The sequence below is a fragment of the Phoenix dactylifera genome, unplaced genomic scaffold, assembly GCF_009389715.1.
Source record: "Phoenix dactylifera cultivar Barhee BC4 unplaced genomic scaffold, palm_55x_up_171113_PBpolish2nd_filt_p 001196F, whole genome shotgun sequence".
NCBI classification, from domain to species: Eukaryota; Viridiplantae; Streptophyta; class Magnoliopsida; order Arecales; family Arecaceae; genus Phoenix; species Phoenix dactylifera.
Window position 1 is genome coordinate 113,547 of NW_024068532.1, and position 16,204 is coordinate 129,750.

A 16,204-nucleotide genomic window follows, 5' to 3' on the forward strand; every position below is an offset into this window, starting at 1 on the left:
TTGCTCTCATGTCTGGCCTCTATTCTTAGCAATTCTAGTAACTAGCACTACGTATGCCTCATTATGCACGCTCCTTAGTATAGTTGCTCCACAACTGTTAGACAGATAATCATGTATTTTTTTTGGCTAAGATGCAGTTTTATATTTGAGGCTATCCTTCAAAATGTTTTAGTCATCTTAGTCTACTTCTACATATCGTAGCTAATTATAGCCAGGTCCTAGGCCTTCGGTTTGTTTTTGACCTAACTCTTCTCCTTCGATCTGTGCATCCACACATGTTGAATTTTATTGTAATCAAACTTTACTCAATTTTGTAAGGGCCATGTGATGGATTTTATCAAATCTGATTTACGTCGCGCTTGCTCTTAACCATCAGCTAGATTGTTGAGATAGGGTATAAATATCCCTCTTGTGCAACTTCACTGTGAGATCATCTCTAAGGTACAATAAATTCAGCTTAGTCCTCCTATCATGACATCATTGTGTGAAGATCTGATCCAATTAACTCTCCTTTATTATCCAAAAAGAAAAGATAGAAAAATTGAGAGCGGAAAAGAGTGGAAAAATAAGTGGGCAAGTGGAAGTTCTCTATCTGATAAGTAGTTGTACAAGGCTTGTCTCAGGTGTGATATGCTGTGCTCAAGTTCGAAGATTTAGAGCCTTTTTATAGCCTCAGCTCAGGTAACCACAGGAGAGGCCCATAAAGACCTTAGCAGCTCTCTCAATAAAGACCTTAATGGTTTATGGACGGTAAGTTAGAAGTGATCGCACTCAAAGGCTACAGTATAAATTATGCAGCTGCAGAAAGAATGAGTTTAATATTTGCTCATAAAAAATGAATCAGTTCAATCATGCAATGAGATCTCAACTGTCTGCAGCCAGAGAGGCCTTCAAAGCTATCAAGCAAAAGGCCGCAGAGCTTTCTACGAAGCTAGGTTAGGCTGAACAAAAGGCTAACAAGGTCTGGGAGTTTGTCATCTGAGCTAAGGGGTAAGTCGCAGAGGCCAAGGAGCTCGTCATCCAAGCCAAGTAGAGGGCCGCCAAGGCAATTGAGGAATATCTCTCCTTAGACTAGTATAAGGATGACTACGAGGAGAACGCGACTGATGCTTTTGTAAAGGGCTTTGAGGAATGTTGAGCTCGGGACCAGCAACTCTTCCCGGAGATGGACTTTTTCGACCTTCAACCTAACTTCGATGAAAGAAGCGATGAGGACGGCGAAGGTAGCGAGGCCGGCAGAGGCGGCAAAGATGGCGAGGACGGCGATGTTGGTGAGGGTGAAGGCAAAGAATGAAGCCCTTCACTTCTTTACCTTTTTTGCTTTGGACTGGGCTTGTACTTCATTTTTGGCTCGATTTTTACCGAGGTTGATGTACATTTATTTTTGCTCGACCTTTGTCGAGGTCAATGTATATATTTAAAAGTAATAAAAATAAAGAATTTTCTAAAATACCTGACTTCAGATTTTGCTTATGTTGTCTACTTTTTGCTTGTGTTTGGGTTATAGCATTGAACCTTCCTTTGACGCATCTTCTTATATTCAATTCCAACCACAGGATTGGCAAGGGTTTTTGGCCTATCTTGGGCTCCTCGGTTGATCCTTCTTGAGTTTGTCTCTAGATAAACTCTAGGTGAGCTTGGCTTTAGGAGGTTCCCGGTCGGCCTTGGGTGTCTTCTTAGTTGACCTCTTTGGAGTTCGTCTCCGAAGGAATTTCAAGTGAGCTTAGCTTAAGGAGGTCCCAAGTTGGCTTGGGGTGTCTCCTTAGTTGACCTCTTCGAAATTTATGTTAGCAGGAATTTTGAGTGAGCTTGGCTTGAGGAGGTCCCAGATGGATTCGGGGTGTCTCCTTAGTTGTTCTCTCTAGAGTTTGAGTCTAGAAGAACTTCAAATGAGCTCGGCTTGAGGATGTCCTAGACGGATTTGGGGTGTCTCCTTAGTTCGGAGCCCAGGCATTCGTGGGGTGTCTTGAGTCAAAATGCTTGTTATACTTGTCCAATCTAAAAGATAGAGACATAACGAGAAAATTTTTATTAGGAATAAACTTGAAATACAAACGAACCTTATTGGTGATAAATATGAAGATTGTCGAAATTCTAAGTTCATGGGATCAGAGCATCGTCAAGGTGCTCCAACTTATATATTCTAGGTCGCATTGATTCGGCTACTCAGTATGGGCCTTCCCAGTTTGGGTTTAGCTTTTCGGGCTCTCTTGGTCAAATACTTCGATCTTTCTTAAGACGAGGTCGCTAAGTCAGAAGATCTTACTCTTGACCTTTGAGTTGTAGTACCGATCTGCTTTCCACTGGTACGTTGCCAGGCGGATTTGAATTTGCTCTCTAGTTTCTTCCAATAGATCAAGGTTGGCTCGGAGCTGATCGAGATTTGTTTGGTCATCAAAGCTTTTCACCCGAAGTGACGGAAGTCTAATCTCTAATGGGATTACTGCCTTTGTTCCAAAAGCAAGGTTGAAGGGCGTCTCTTTGGTGGGGACTCGAGACGTGGTTCTATATGCCCACAAAACACTGTAGAGCTCTTCAACTCACATGCCCTTTACTCAGTCCAGTCTTGCCTTTAGTCCCTACAAAATCGTTCGGTTGGTTATTTTGGCCTCTCTGTTTGATTGGAGGTGTGCCACCGAAGTAAACCGGTGGTCGATTCCGAGCTTAGTGTAAAATTCTGTGAATTGGGCATTGTCAAACTGACGCCCATTATCGGTGATGATCACTCGAGGGAGTCCGAATATAGAAATTATGGCCTTCCAAACAAAATTTTGAGCTTTCACCTTGGTAATCCAAGCCACTAGCTCGACTTTTGCCTATTTGGTGAAGTAGTCCACCGCCACAGAGAAAAACTGGCACTGCCCGATTGCCTTTGAAAAAGGTCCAAGGATGTCGATTCTCCACTGTGCAAATAACTAAAGGGCACTAATCGTGTCAGCGACACAGCTAGTCATTATTGGATGCTTGCCTAGCATTGGTATTGGTTGCATCTCTTGACGATGTCGGCAGTATCCTTTTGCAAGGTGGGCCAACAGTATCTTTGTCGTAAGATCTTATAGGCCGAGGATATTCCCCCCAAGTGATTTCCACAGATGCCCTCATGCACTTTCTGAAGTGCATAATCTACCTCAGTCAGACAAAGGCATCTGAGGAGAGGCAATGAAAATGATCTCCAACATAACTTGTCATCATGGCGAGCATTGTGGGAGGCTTGTTGCTTCATCCAGCAGGCTCCACCCTAGTTCGTAGACAATTTTTCGTCCTTCAAGAAGTCGAAGAGGGGATCAATCTAGCTCGGCTCGACAATAGTGTTTATCATGACCTCGGGCTCGTCGATGCTCGACTTCTCCAGGACTTCAAGAGATGTAGCTTTGGTCGGGTCGACAATCTTCGAGGTGGCTAGTTTTGACAGCAGGTCGACCCTTGCATTCTCCGTATGAGAAATCTAATGTATATCAAAGCTATGAAAGGCTAAAGTGATGTCGTTTACTTTCTGTAGATATATGATCATCGATGGCCACCGAGCTTCGAATTCTCTTCGAACTTGGCCAACGATCAATTGTGAGTCTTTGAAGACCTTCAACTGCTGGACCCATGCTCCTTGGAAAGCTTGAGCCTGGTGATGAGCACTTCATATTTAGCCTTCTTATTTAAGGTTGAAAACTTGAATCGCAGAGCGTACTCTATAATTACTCCATCTGGGCTGGTAAGTATGAGCCCAACCCTACTGCCCCCTAGGTTTGATGACTCGTCTACGTGCAGGATCCATAACCACTCTGTGGTCTTTATTTTGGAGAGCTCGGCAGGATCTTCATTAGGGATGGTGCATTCCACCAGAAAGTATGCCAACCCTTTGCCTTCATGGACGGCCCAGGTTGGTACTCCAAGTCGAATTCTTCGAGCTTCACTGCCCACTTCATCAACTAATCTGCATTTTTGGGATTTCTTATAATTTGCCTCACTGGCTGGTCGGTCAAGATTGTGACTGAATGGGTCTAGAAATATGGGCGGAGCTTCCGAGCTGATGATGAGAGCATAAACCGCCTTCTCCAACTTAGAATATCTGGTCTTGGCATCTTGTAGGATACTACTTGTGTAGTAGATCAGTTTCTAGCATCCTTCTTCCTCCTGCACCAAGATCACACTCACAGCAGAAGGAGAAACGACTAATTATAAGTAAAGCATTTCTCTAACTTATGGCTTGGTGAGGAAAGGCGATAGAGCTGAGGTACTTCTTTAGTTGGTCGAAGGCCTTTTGACACTCTTTGATCCATTGAAAGTTCTTTGGATGCTTTAGGATCTTGAAGAACGGAAGGCAGCACTCCACTGATTTGGAGACAAATCTTGCCAGCGCGGCGACCTGACCAGCCAGGCGCCGAATTTCTTTGACGGTCTTTGGGAGTTGTATGTCCTGCACTGCTCAGATCTTCTCTGGATTTGCCTCAATGCCTCGCTGTGTCACTACGGAATCCAGATAATTTCTTAACGCAACTCCGAAGGCGTACTTCGTCCGATTGAGCTTTATTTGGTACCTTTTGAGGGTCGCAAAAGTTTCCTCTAAGTCGGCTATGTGCTGCCCCATTACTTAGCTTTTTACGAACATATTATCCATATACACCTCCATGTTTCGGCCGATTTGCTCCTTGAAGATCTTATTGATGAGGTGTTGGTAAGTTGCCCTTGTATTCTTTAAGCCAAAGGGCATTACCTTGTAGCAGTAGAGGCCTCTGCCAGTGAGAAAGGTTGTTTTCTACTCGTCTTCGGATGTCTTTTGGATCTGGTTGTACCTAGAGATTGCATCTATGGAGGTTGGTAATTGATGTCCAAAGGTCACATCTACGAGCTGATCAATCTTGGGGAGTGGAAAGCTGTCTTTCGACAAGGATTCTCTGTCCAGGTCTTGCATCACAGCATGGTTAAAGTTTTTCTCTGGCTCAATTTTTTCCATGCTTCTTCTCAGCGAGTCTATATTTGATGTTGTGGATCCTAGATACAGCGGTCTAGTTTGAAGAGCTTGACTGCACTTCGTATCCTGCTTGAAGTTTAGTTCATTTTCAGTTTCTGTAGAAGGGGCATCAATAGTTTCTGCTGCCCCATCTCTAAGACTTCCATGCTGCAGAGCTGTTTCATCATCTTCTCCAGTTTGGCTAGAATTACTACCATCACCACCATAATCCAATGTGAGCTCAGTTTGCTGGTTCTGTTCCAAGGCCTTTAAAGCTCGAAGCCTTCTGTAGTATTCTTCAAAGTATGCTTTCTTTTTGGCAACTAAGCCACTAAACTTGTCCAGTTCCTCCTGGCGTCTGTCGTGAGTAAACACTGACCTTTTCTCCCATGACAATGACTCAGCTGCAAATCTTCCAAAGGATATAGAACCATGATCAAGCATTTGCGAGACCGAAGCTTCCTGCAAACCACATTAACAATATTAATACTCTACATAAATGAAAGAAAACAATATATTTAAATAATTACAGCACCCCAATTATCTTTCATTGGCTTCTTTGTATCACATGCTATATTCTCTGCTAACTTTGTATCAAACTTAATATAATATCCATATAAATCAACAGAAAATGTAAGAAACAAAAAGGGGAAAATTAATATACCAACACAGCTGAAAGGTAATGTATCATGAGTTCAGAATTCAATATAGGAGAAGAATAACAAAGTAGGTCACATCAGGAAATACAGAGAAATGAAACTCAGGTACTTAATAAAGCTCAAGCACCCATTTAGCCACCCAATAACAACAGAATAGGAAAATTATATTCATTATAGACCTTTTGCATAGCAATCTAACTTAATAAGCAGATGTAAGGAGTTTATATCATCCCAACTGTATATACTTCAAAAACAGCAATGAAACTGCAAGGAGAGGAAAACAAGCAAAATAGAACCAATAAGACCACAGCAGAGAATAAAAGAACTCGTACCATTCTGTTGCAAATATAGTGTAGAATTTGATACAATATATTACATGTAAGATCATATATTAAAAAATCTGAAATGCAAAATGAAACTAGCAATAGATAAATATCTTATCATTGTAGTTAGCATTTATGTAACCTGAATAATGTCATTAAAAAAGGGTTAAAGAGCAAAAAATAGATGGTTTGATACATGTAAGAATGAATTGCTGTTAGTTTAGCACTCTAAAGGAGCATTAAAGATTTTTTTAGACAAATAATTATGATGGTGAACAACCCAAAGAGATTAGAAAAAAATTACTTGAGAATCATCTCGATCAGATAACTCCTCCTGTGACCATCCATAATAAGTCTGACCAACACTGGTCGCCATTTCATGTCAACCAGTTACTTTACAATTATTACACAATATTATGGAGGCAAAAGCAGTCAGTTGATGGTGCCTCTCATTCTACAAAAGTATAAGCAAGGGCAGATACCTACATTAGGAAAAAGAACGACAGTTTTAGTCCTTAACCTTGATAGCGTAAAAGTCAAAACACTGAGAATCATATTCTAGTTTAGATTGTCACGGTAACAATGTCAAAATATGGGATAACGATGATAGAGGAAATGTAATAACATGAGATAAAGTTGCGAGTAAAGTAGGAAAAATAACGAATCTCCTGAAATTTGAGTATGTAAAAGGGAAGAGTACAGCAAAATCTTGTCAGAGTGATTTGTAAAGTACTTGCAAACTTTGCTAGATTTTTAAAAATACTCTATTCATCAAGAAAATTATAAATATATTTTCAATGACCATTGTGCTAATAGCATGGGGTTGAAAACTTCTTGACCACAAGCAGATGAGAGTATAATCAATTTAGGTTTACATAAAATTCAACTTCTTTAATTGCATTTAAGAAAGTCTTCATCCAAAACAAGAAAACAATATCTGAAATAGGCTGGGTCAAAAGCAAGGTAGTGTTCCAACTTTAATCCAAGAAAAATTAATGTTTTTTCCATAGGTTTGACTTTGGGGCAAAATTTTATATCACATTTATAATTGTCTTGTAAAAATTGGTTGAAATCCTTTACATGATAAAAAAAGAATTAACAACAGTAAAATTATGATGCTCTGATAGGCATAGGAAATTGATGGGAAAAATGAAAAATCAAATAACTTAATACAGACTAAATAAAAAGCCATGGAGCAAATTTTTCTTCCAAGCCTCAAGGAGAACAGTAAAGGAATGATTTAAATTCCTTGGGGACCTTTTCAGATTCGACATACTTAACAAAAGACTGCTGTAATCATTAAACAATCCAAATAAATTAAGTTTTGTAAACGAGCTAAGATAGTAAATTAAAGTTAGTCCAACACTCACGGCAGTCATAGTTAAACATAAGCTGAAAACATATCATATCTACTTTTACGAGGTCAGAACATTCTTGGACAAGCTAAACAATTGAGAAAAAAAAAATCCTGGCTTCTGAATATTGCCACCTATTCTTCAATCTTCAAAACCCAAATTCAGATCTTTTTGTTTTTCACAACTCAAGCAGATGTTTAACTAGTGCCAAATTTCGACTCTCAATAAATAGAAACTAAAATCAGGAAAAAAAAATTATCAAAGCAGCTCTTCCATGATATTATAAAATCCAAACTCCAACGTTAGATAAGTGACTCTAAAAACCTGGCATGAGACACGCGCGCGCTGAAGAGAGAGAAATAACAAAGCAAATAAGAAATAAAGAATCCAGCTAAATAATAATTAAAAAAAAAAGACGATGAAAAATTTAAAGAGATCAAGATAAAGGTTCCATCTTTGATGGGCAATCAAGATAGAGATTCCAAAACCAAATCTTTGGCAGAAAATCGAATCCAATAGAAAGAAAAACATAAAATCTAGCTCCCGAACCTTGGCTAGGGGCAACAAATCATCCATTTTGGGATCAAAAACAAACCCAGAAAGAAAAAATCCCCTTCGAAAAGGCATAAAAGTAATACTATGACAAATTGTTGGCAAATAAATCAAAATATACTTACATACTTCAAGAAATACTGTGATCGGAAAACAAAGATGTAAATGTCAGAAAAACACCAGAGCATCCCAAATTAAATGAGAGCAGAAATAAAAATGAAAAAACAAATTAAATTAATTAGCCAATCGCAACAATTAGGAGAAAAGTTATCCAATGGTGAAGCAGGCATTTCAGCTAACTTAATAACAAGAGACATAAAAGAATTGCAGAAAAAAAATAGCACAATAAGATTCACACAAACTAGTAGTTCATGTAAAAAAGCCCATCTATTTATGGTCGGGATTTTGTGAAGGAGAAAATGTAAATATGCGACACATTCTAGTATTGAGCAAACAACTCCTGATTTCTGACAAGCAAAACACGAACTTTGAGAATGTCGGTTCTCGAAGTCAAAATCGTACCTTTATTGATACCATCTTTATCTCGAAACTATCATCAGCCTCCAAATCATATGAATTCTTCAGGAACAAATTGTTGGCAAATAAATCAAAATATACTTATATACTTCAAGAAATAATGCGATCAGAAAATTTTTCGACCTGAGCACGCTGTTCCACCAATCAGATATGCTTGCTAAAGAGACATCAATGGTTAGGATTTATCGAGGACAGCTTCCACAGAAAATCACGAATCAAGCCCCTATAAGATAAGATGACTAGGAGCTGTAATATTTCATTTAAAGGCTATCAAAGAAAGGAGTAAAGATGTCATCATCACCCAAAAGGTTCGGACTTTAGCTGCTGCATAGGGTCAGCAATAGCTCAGAAGATAAATAGATAAGTAAGACAACAGCAGACACGAATATACTTGAACAGTTTTTATGAGTTTGGTAAAATTCTAGGATGATGCAGTTTGAAGGTCCGAGCCACAAAAACTGATGAAGTAGATTTACCATGAATAAAGCGGAATGCAAAGTGTATAATCAACATAAAAGTTGTGGTTAAAAAGGGATAGCTGGCAAAGAGAGTGGCTATCCATAATTACCTAAACTACAAAGGCCGGCGGACAATAGAAACTCAAGCAAGTACATTATCATCTGAAGGCAATACAAGTGTACTATTTATGTAAATAAATTAAACAAACTTAGTCTCAAACTAGGTGGAATCAAGAAACTTCATCTCATCTAAAGGGAACCAGAAAGAGTATGGCCGTCAAACCACGTACAGGTCAAGGAATTATCTGTGTTCAATAGAAATCATTAGGTCTAGCATGGAAGGTGCAAGAAGACAACGTTTTTTATTAAAAAAAGAAAAAAATATTAAAAAATGTTAGAAAAAAGAAAAAGAAAAGAAAAGAATGGCTTCCAATAATAAAGAACACAAAGCTATATCCACTACAGGCCAGACACAAGTCAATTCTTGTATAAAAATAAATGGAGCCTTTTTGGAAGCCAAAAAAGGAATCATGTTTAGCCTACGAGAAGTGAGTCCTAAGAAACCAAAAGAGACAATTTACCTAGAATACATAATATTTGGCTTTGTAACGAGCCAACCTCAGTTCAAAAAATAAATCACCGAGTCAACCAGATATGCTAATTGTTGGTCCATTTGAACTTTAGAAGATAAGACTACATCCTAAAAAATAATAATCATAAAACAATCATTCACAACTTAATAGAATATAATCATCCCGACATATCACAAGCCTTACCTTTATGATACATAATACATTCAAGAAAACAAAAAAAGGCATCCCCAAGGTTTCTGCCACTTAGCATCTGAGGTGTTTCGAATACATGATGCACAGGTCAAATGGAGCAACCTTACCATTGCACCAAGCCCCGCCCGCACGTAATACATTAACAAACATGCTCAGGCATGAAATCATGAAAATTAAAGAGAAAGAGAGGTTGAAAAAGAAATGGTAAAGTATCCAGAACAACATGCAGAAATGTTTTCCAAGCCAATGGAAAGTCATGCAGATCAATGTAACCAACAAGGTTAACAAAAAATGATTAAATGATTGAAGGATTGGAATTACCACACAGTATCTCACAAGGATATAACCATAACTGATGGCCAGCAGACAAAACAAAGAGAAATTAATCTGGTTCTGAACTTGATCTAATATAAAAAGGCATAGGAGCTATACAGGGATTAGTCTAATAGTTCGGTTCTGAGATTATGCAAATGCATTTTCAGAAGATCATGTCATTATCTCATGGGAACTGCATATGATACTATTTGAAAGTGTACTAAGAGAACCAACCACATTTGTCAAATAAAATATTAAGCAACATACACAGCACATAAAAATGGGAGCAAAAGTAGAGGTGCCACTGTCATGATTTATAGAAAACAAGGATGTAAATGTTAGAAAAACACCACAGCTTCCCAAATTAAATGAGAGCGGAAATAAAAATGAAAAAACATATTAACTTAATTAGCCAATCGCAACAAATGGGAGAAAAAGTTATCCAATGGTGAAGCAGGCATTTCAGATAACTTTATAACAAGAGACGTAAAAGAATTGCAGAAAAAAAAAAGCACAATAAGATTCACACATAAACTGGTAGTTCATGTAAAAGAGCCCATGTATTTATGGTCGGGATTTTGGGAAGGAGAAAATGTAAAAATGTGACACATTTGAGTATTGAGCAAACAACTCCTGATTTTTGACAAGCAAAATACAAACTTTGAGAATTTGGGTTCTCGAAGTCAAAATCGTACCTTTATCGATACCATCTTTATCTTGAAACTATCATGAGCCTCCAAATCCTATGAATTCTTCAGGAACAACCGAAAAAACACATCAAAAGAAATTTAATTACAGTTATGTAATTAAAGAAGTCTTACAAAAATATAATCTTCAAAAAACAAGAAATTGAAAGGCAAAAAAGGAAAAGGAAAAAGAGGCTCAAATTCACCACTTCCAGAAGTTCCTCGCCTACTGCTAGAGAAGCTAACACGCAAAGAAGAGAAGAAGAGTAATTTCACAACTTGCCCATCATCTCATTAATATACATGCACACAAAAAAGAGGAGAAGATCCCCGCACCTCTTCTCCGATGGTGATGACCTCTCCAACTTACAATGAATGCAGATCAGGTGCCAGCAATGTAGCAGACCTTCCACATATGTCTCGCCTATTGCTAGAGAAGATGGCATGCAAAGAAGAGAAGAACAATTTTTAGAAGTCACCCCTTGTTGCATGAATATTCATACAAAAATAAATCCGTACACAAAAAAGCGAAGAAGAAAAGGAGAAGGAACAATGCTTGAACGGTAACTGAGAAATCACTATAGATGCTCACCTCCTCTCTCAAGTAGAAAGCTAGGAGAAAGGAGAGGTGCAAGGCTGAGCCTTGTTTACCAACATATAAGAACCAGCTCTTTGAGAAGGCGATTATCCATCACATTGTATGCCCGCCCATGCTCCTAATTCTTGGAACCATTATAAGTACCATTTTGAACCTTATGTCTTACATGAAAAGTTTACATAATCTGCGGCATTAGATAAACAGGTCTACTGCAATAAATAAATAAGGTTTACTGCAAATCCGAATATGACTCAGAGGGTGCCCTCTCAACTCACAACCTACCAATGCTTTCAAATCAAGATCTGGTCAGAACAGGTCAGCAACAAATGGATAATTTCATCTAGTATACTAGTCTAAAAATTGGTGTCCAACACTATTGATGCTTGTTGAACGTCAATAACAGACCAAAAAGTTAATCTGATTCAAGAAATCACAGCCTTAAGCAATAAAAGTAATACTCTGACAAATTGTTGGCAAATAAATCAAAATATACTTACAAACTTCAAGAAATACTGCAATCGAACAGTTTTTCGACTTGAGCATGCTGTTCCACCAATCAGATATGCTTGCTAAAGAGACATCAATGGTTAGGATTTATCGAAGATAATTTCCACAGAAAATCACGAATCTAGCCCCTATAAGATGAGATGACCATGAGTTGTAATAGTTTATTTGAAGGCTATCACCGGAATGAGTAAGGATGCTGTCATCATTGCCCAAAAGGTTCGGACTTTTGCTGCAGCATAGGGGTCCAACAATAGCTCAGAAGATAAATAGATAATTAAGACAACAACAGAGACAAGAATAAACTTGAACAATTTTTATGAGCTTGGTAAAGTTCTAGGATGATGCAGTTTTGAAGGACCGAGCCACAAAAACTGATGAAGTAGATTTACCATGAATAAAGCGGAATGCAGAGTGTATAATCAACATAAAATTTGTGGTTAAAAGGAATAGTTGGCAAAGAGAGTGGCTATCCATAATTACCTAAACTACAAAGGCTGACGGACAATAGAAACTCAAGCAAGTACATTATCATGTGCAACTTAGACAAAAGGCATTATCTTAACCAAGTTCAAAACTTTTGAAGATATACTGAAGAAAAGGGAGAGAGGGATAGAGAGACTTTTACCAAGATCTCCCCACTTCCTACGCTCTCCACCAAAATCTACTTTAAATCTCTCAGAAATTCAAGAAACCCTTAAAAAGGAATATTGAAAAAAATAATCCCAGCAACTGGAAAGCAAAGAAGGGGAAGATGGAGGAGACTCAGATTCACCAATTGATCTGCAACTAATAAATCAAAACGGCTGCAAACGGTTGCCTGCAGAACAACAGCAGCAGACCATCCAAGATTGCCTCACCATCAAGAGAATAGTTGCTTTCCTCTCAAGATGTAGCAAAACCCTCATCCAAGAATCATCACAGCCTCTTTGCATGGAACCCAAAAGCAATGCCGCTCTCCCAGTTTGCGAAACAAAGAAGAAGAAGAAAAGCAAAAGAGAAGAAACATAAACAAACAAAGAGAACAAGATAACAAGAAGCACACCATCGCGGCCATTATCCACCCGGGAGACCAACAAGTTGAAGGAGAAGAAAGAGAAGACCAACAAATCTTGAGTAAGAGAACTAGAAGCCGACCTGGGGAAAAGATCCCACAGTGTCTCTTTTTCTCCTCCCCCCATCGAACGATCGTTGCTGCTCGGCTGTCTGCGGAGCAGCAGACCTTCCAGAGCTGCTCACTCAATCGCTGCTAAAGAGCCGCGGCCAGATCTGCACCCTCTTGTCTATGATATCTGCTATCTAGTGGGGGAGGTGGACTCCTTCCGAGCCACGCATGTCTTTCGTGAGGCGAACAGTGCAGCAGACTGGGTCGCCTCATTCATAGCACACCACTCTGGAGCCGTCCCATGGAGGGGTTTCGAGCGAGTGCCGGTGGCACTAGAGCCCTAGGAGAGGAAGGAGGGATTTCTTGAAGGGTGTACTGCTCGGCGACAGCCAACCCGGAGCAAAGTATGACCTGATTTACTAAAATAGGTTTAAACAAAATAAAAAGGGGGGAAGTTCCTCTGTGGAATGTTTCTTCCCTCTGTTTCAAGTTTCAATAGTAAAATAGAGGGAGGAAGACTCTGGCACAGAGATGGAAGAAGAAATAACCTGTACTACCTTTTATGATACACTGCAAATATTTTAAAAATATGACAGTTTGACTAGTCTGACTACCCTGTTACCCATGTATGAGGCTTCGTGCTATTGTGGGCGGTAGTCGGCAATAGCACGGCCGTGTCACGGATCGTGTCCGGGGCGTGACATATGTCACCTCAGTTGTGGATATGATAAAAATAAAAAAGGGAACAGAAATACTTTGAACACAACTGCAATTAATATAACTTATGACGTGAATGCTTTAAGGCCTGCAGCATCACGAGAAGATTGAACTTAGGTGAGATCAAATGAATAATGCTTATCGAACATTGAATTAAAACAACAAAATCCAATTAACATAGCCCAAAAAAAGAAATTTGTTAGTCCGAAAATTAACTATTTATCAAAGACGGATACAATGACGGGGAGTGCAATCAACTAGCAGACCATTTCATCCACAGTTTAGACCAACAGGGACCTACAGACAGCATCTACCAAAAAAGGGTTGATCATATTATTCAAAGTTGACAGCAAGAGGTAACAAACGCAAAGAAATTACCATAATCCAACCATGAAAATACTAAAGTTATGTGTGTCTCAGTCATAGCGGCAAAAAACAGCATACAAAACCACATAATGCCAACATTAAATAGATGTTCGGGCATTCCACAAACGTGGTGCATGCAACAACATATTAAAGCAGGTGGACAACCAATTGCATCACCAAGACTACCGGACCCTAAAAAAAGTTTGCTCAAAATTTGATGACCATCAATTACGTATCATCAAACAGAGCAAGCAATGGCAGCCAACCGAAACAACAACCAGCATAAATTTATGTACAACAACCAAGCAGGACGAGAGATATAGAAGCAATAAAATAATCCAAACTCTTTCTATGAAGAACTAGAGAACTAGTCCTAGCATTTAACGAAATAAGCATCCGAAAAAATCCTATATAGCAACCTTTTAAGCTCAATGGTTTAGAATTTCCCGTGGATTTAGAACGTCAGAGATCATTTCACATGCCAGAACAATATAGAACATAACCTCCAGAACCAAATTAGACGGAGTCCCACCAACAACCAAGAATACCAAATGTAGATTGAACAAACACCGATCAAAATATTATCTCACTATCATTCAAGTCCAGAGAGAACTTAAAGCAAAGTTAACAAAATAAAATATCTGAACCAAGTTCAAAACTTTTGAAGATATACTGAAGAAAAGGGAGAGAGGGAGAGAGACTTTGACCAAGATCTCCCCATTTCCTACACTCTCCACTTAAATCTACATTAAAATCTCTCGAAAACACAACCGTAAAAAGGAATATTGAAAACAAAAATCCCAGCAATTTGAAAGCAGAGAAGGGGAAGATGGAGGGGGGCTCAGATTCACCGATTGATCTACAACTAATAAATCAAAATGGCTGCAAACAGTTGCCTGCAAGATTGCCTTGCCGTCAAGAGAATAACTGCTTTCCTCTCAATTGTAGCGAAACCCACGTGCAAGAATCATCACAGCCGCCATGTAAAGAACCCAAAAGCAGCGCCGCTCTCCCAATTTGGGAAACAAAGAAGAATAAGAAAAGCAAAAGAGAAGGCACATAAACAAAGAAAGAGAAAAAGATAACCAGAAGCACAACATCGTGACCATTATCCACCCGGGAGACCAAGAACAAGTAGAAGGAGAAGAAGAAATAGAATACCAGCAAATCTTGAGAAAGAGAACTAGAAGCCGACCTAGGGAAAGATCCCACAATGTCTTCTCCTCCTCCCCCCATCTAACAATGGCCGCTGCTCGGATGTCTGCGGGACAGCAGACATTCGAAAGCTGCTCGCTCTACCGCTACTGAAGAGAATATAACCTCCAGCACCAAACTATTTCATCCACAGCTTAGAGTTTAGACCAACAGTGACCAACAAACAGCATCCACCTTGAAAGGCTTGATCATATCATGACAGGAAGAGGCGACAAAAGCACAGAAATTACTATAATACATCTATGAAAACACTAAAGTCATATGTGTGTCTCAGTCACAGTGGCAAAAACAGCATACAGAACCACATAATGCCGACTTTAAATTGATGTTTGGGCATTCCACAAATGTGGTGCGTGCGACAACAAATTAAAGCAGGTGGACACCCAATTGCATCACCAAGACTAACGGACCCAAAAGACGTTTGCTCAAAATTTGATTAACATCATTCACATGTCATCAAATGGAGCATGCAATGGCAGCCAACCAAAACAACAACCAGCACAAATTTATCTACAACAACCAAGCAGGATGAGAGAAATAGAAGCATAAAATAATCCAAACTCTTTATATGAAGAACCATAGAACTAGTCTTAGCATCTAGCTAAATAAGCCTCCGAAGAAATCCTATATAGCAACCATTTAAGCTCAATGGTTTAGGATTTCCTATGGATTTAGCATGTCAGAGATCATTTCACATGCTATAACATTAACAATTGAAAGAGGGAGAGATGGCACATCGAAACAATATAAACATAACCTCCAGAACCAATTAGACAGAATCTCACCAACAACAAGAATACCAATCCAGATTGAACAAATAGCGATCAAATATTCTCTCTCCATCAAAACCCTCATCCAAGAATCATCACAGCCTCTTTGTATAGAACCCAAAAGCAATGCCGCTCTCCCAGTTTGCGAAACAAAGAAGAAGAAAAGCAAAAGAGAAGAAACATAAACAAACAAAGAGAACAAGATAACAAGAAGCACAACATCACGGCCATTACCGAAAGCGATCCTATGATGCTAGTAGTGATAGCATGTTGAAATTTAGAATTTTTCAAAAATAATGGCTGTACCTGTTGGG

At 39.0% G+C, this 16,204-nt stretch overlaps 1 protein-coding gene across 10 annotated transcripts; it reads right to left on the bottom strand.

Moving 5' to 3' along the window:
- Positions 1 to 577: 577 nt before the first annotated feature.
- LOC120103902 lies at positions 578 to 15,103 on the bottom strand. Of its 10 annotated transcripts, none has more exons than XR_005509629.1 (5): positions 10,822 to 15,103; positions 10,625 to 10,681; positions 8,357 to 8,413; positions 6,232 to 6,292; positions 578 to 5,407 (listed from the first exon to the last, which is right to left on the bottom strand). XR_005509629.1 is itself a non-coding variant. In XM_039121721.1 (5 exons), the coding sequence occupies exons 4-5, from the start codon at positions 6,301 to 6,303 to the stop codon at positions 4,751 to 4,753; spliced, it is 729 nt and encodes a 242-aa protein (XP_038977649.1). In that variant the 5' UTR covers positions 6,304 to 6,409; positions 8,357 to 8,413; positions 10,625 to 10,681; positions 10,822 to 10,837; the 3' UTR covers positions 578 to 4,750. The 10 variants fall into 10 exon arrangements, 8 of the variants coding, with proteins under 8 accessions (XP_038977649.1, XP_038977655.1, XP_038977651.1 ...); XM_039121721.1 differs by having other exon boundaries at positions 6,232 to 6,409; positions 10,822 to 10,837; XR_005509630.1 differs by lacking the exon at positions 8,357 to 8,413 and having other exon boundaries at positions 10,822 to 13,445.
- Between the last annotated feature and the right edge of the window lie 1,101 nt (positions 15,104 to 16,204).

What these genes read in the sequence shown, in the direction of transcription:
- LOC120103902 (XM_039121727.1), bottom strand. An exon ending in TAAAGATGGTATCAATAAAG is followed by an intron (nt 5,408 to 8,356) that starts GTACGATTTTGA and finishes TGTGGTTTGCAG; the next exon opens with GAAGCTTCGGTCTCGCAAAT.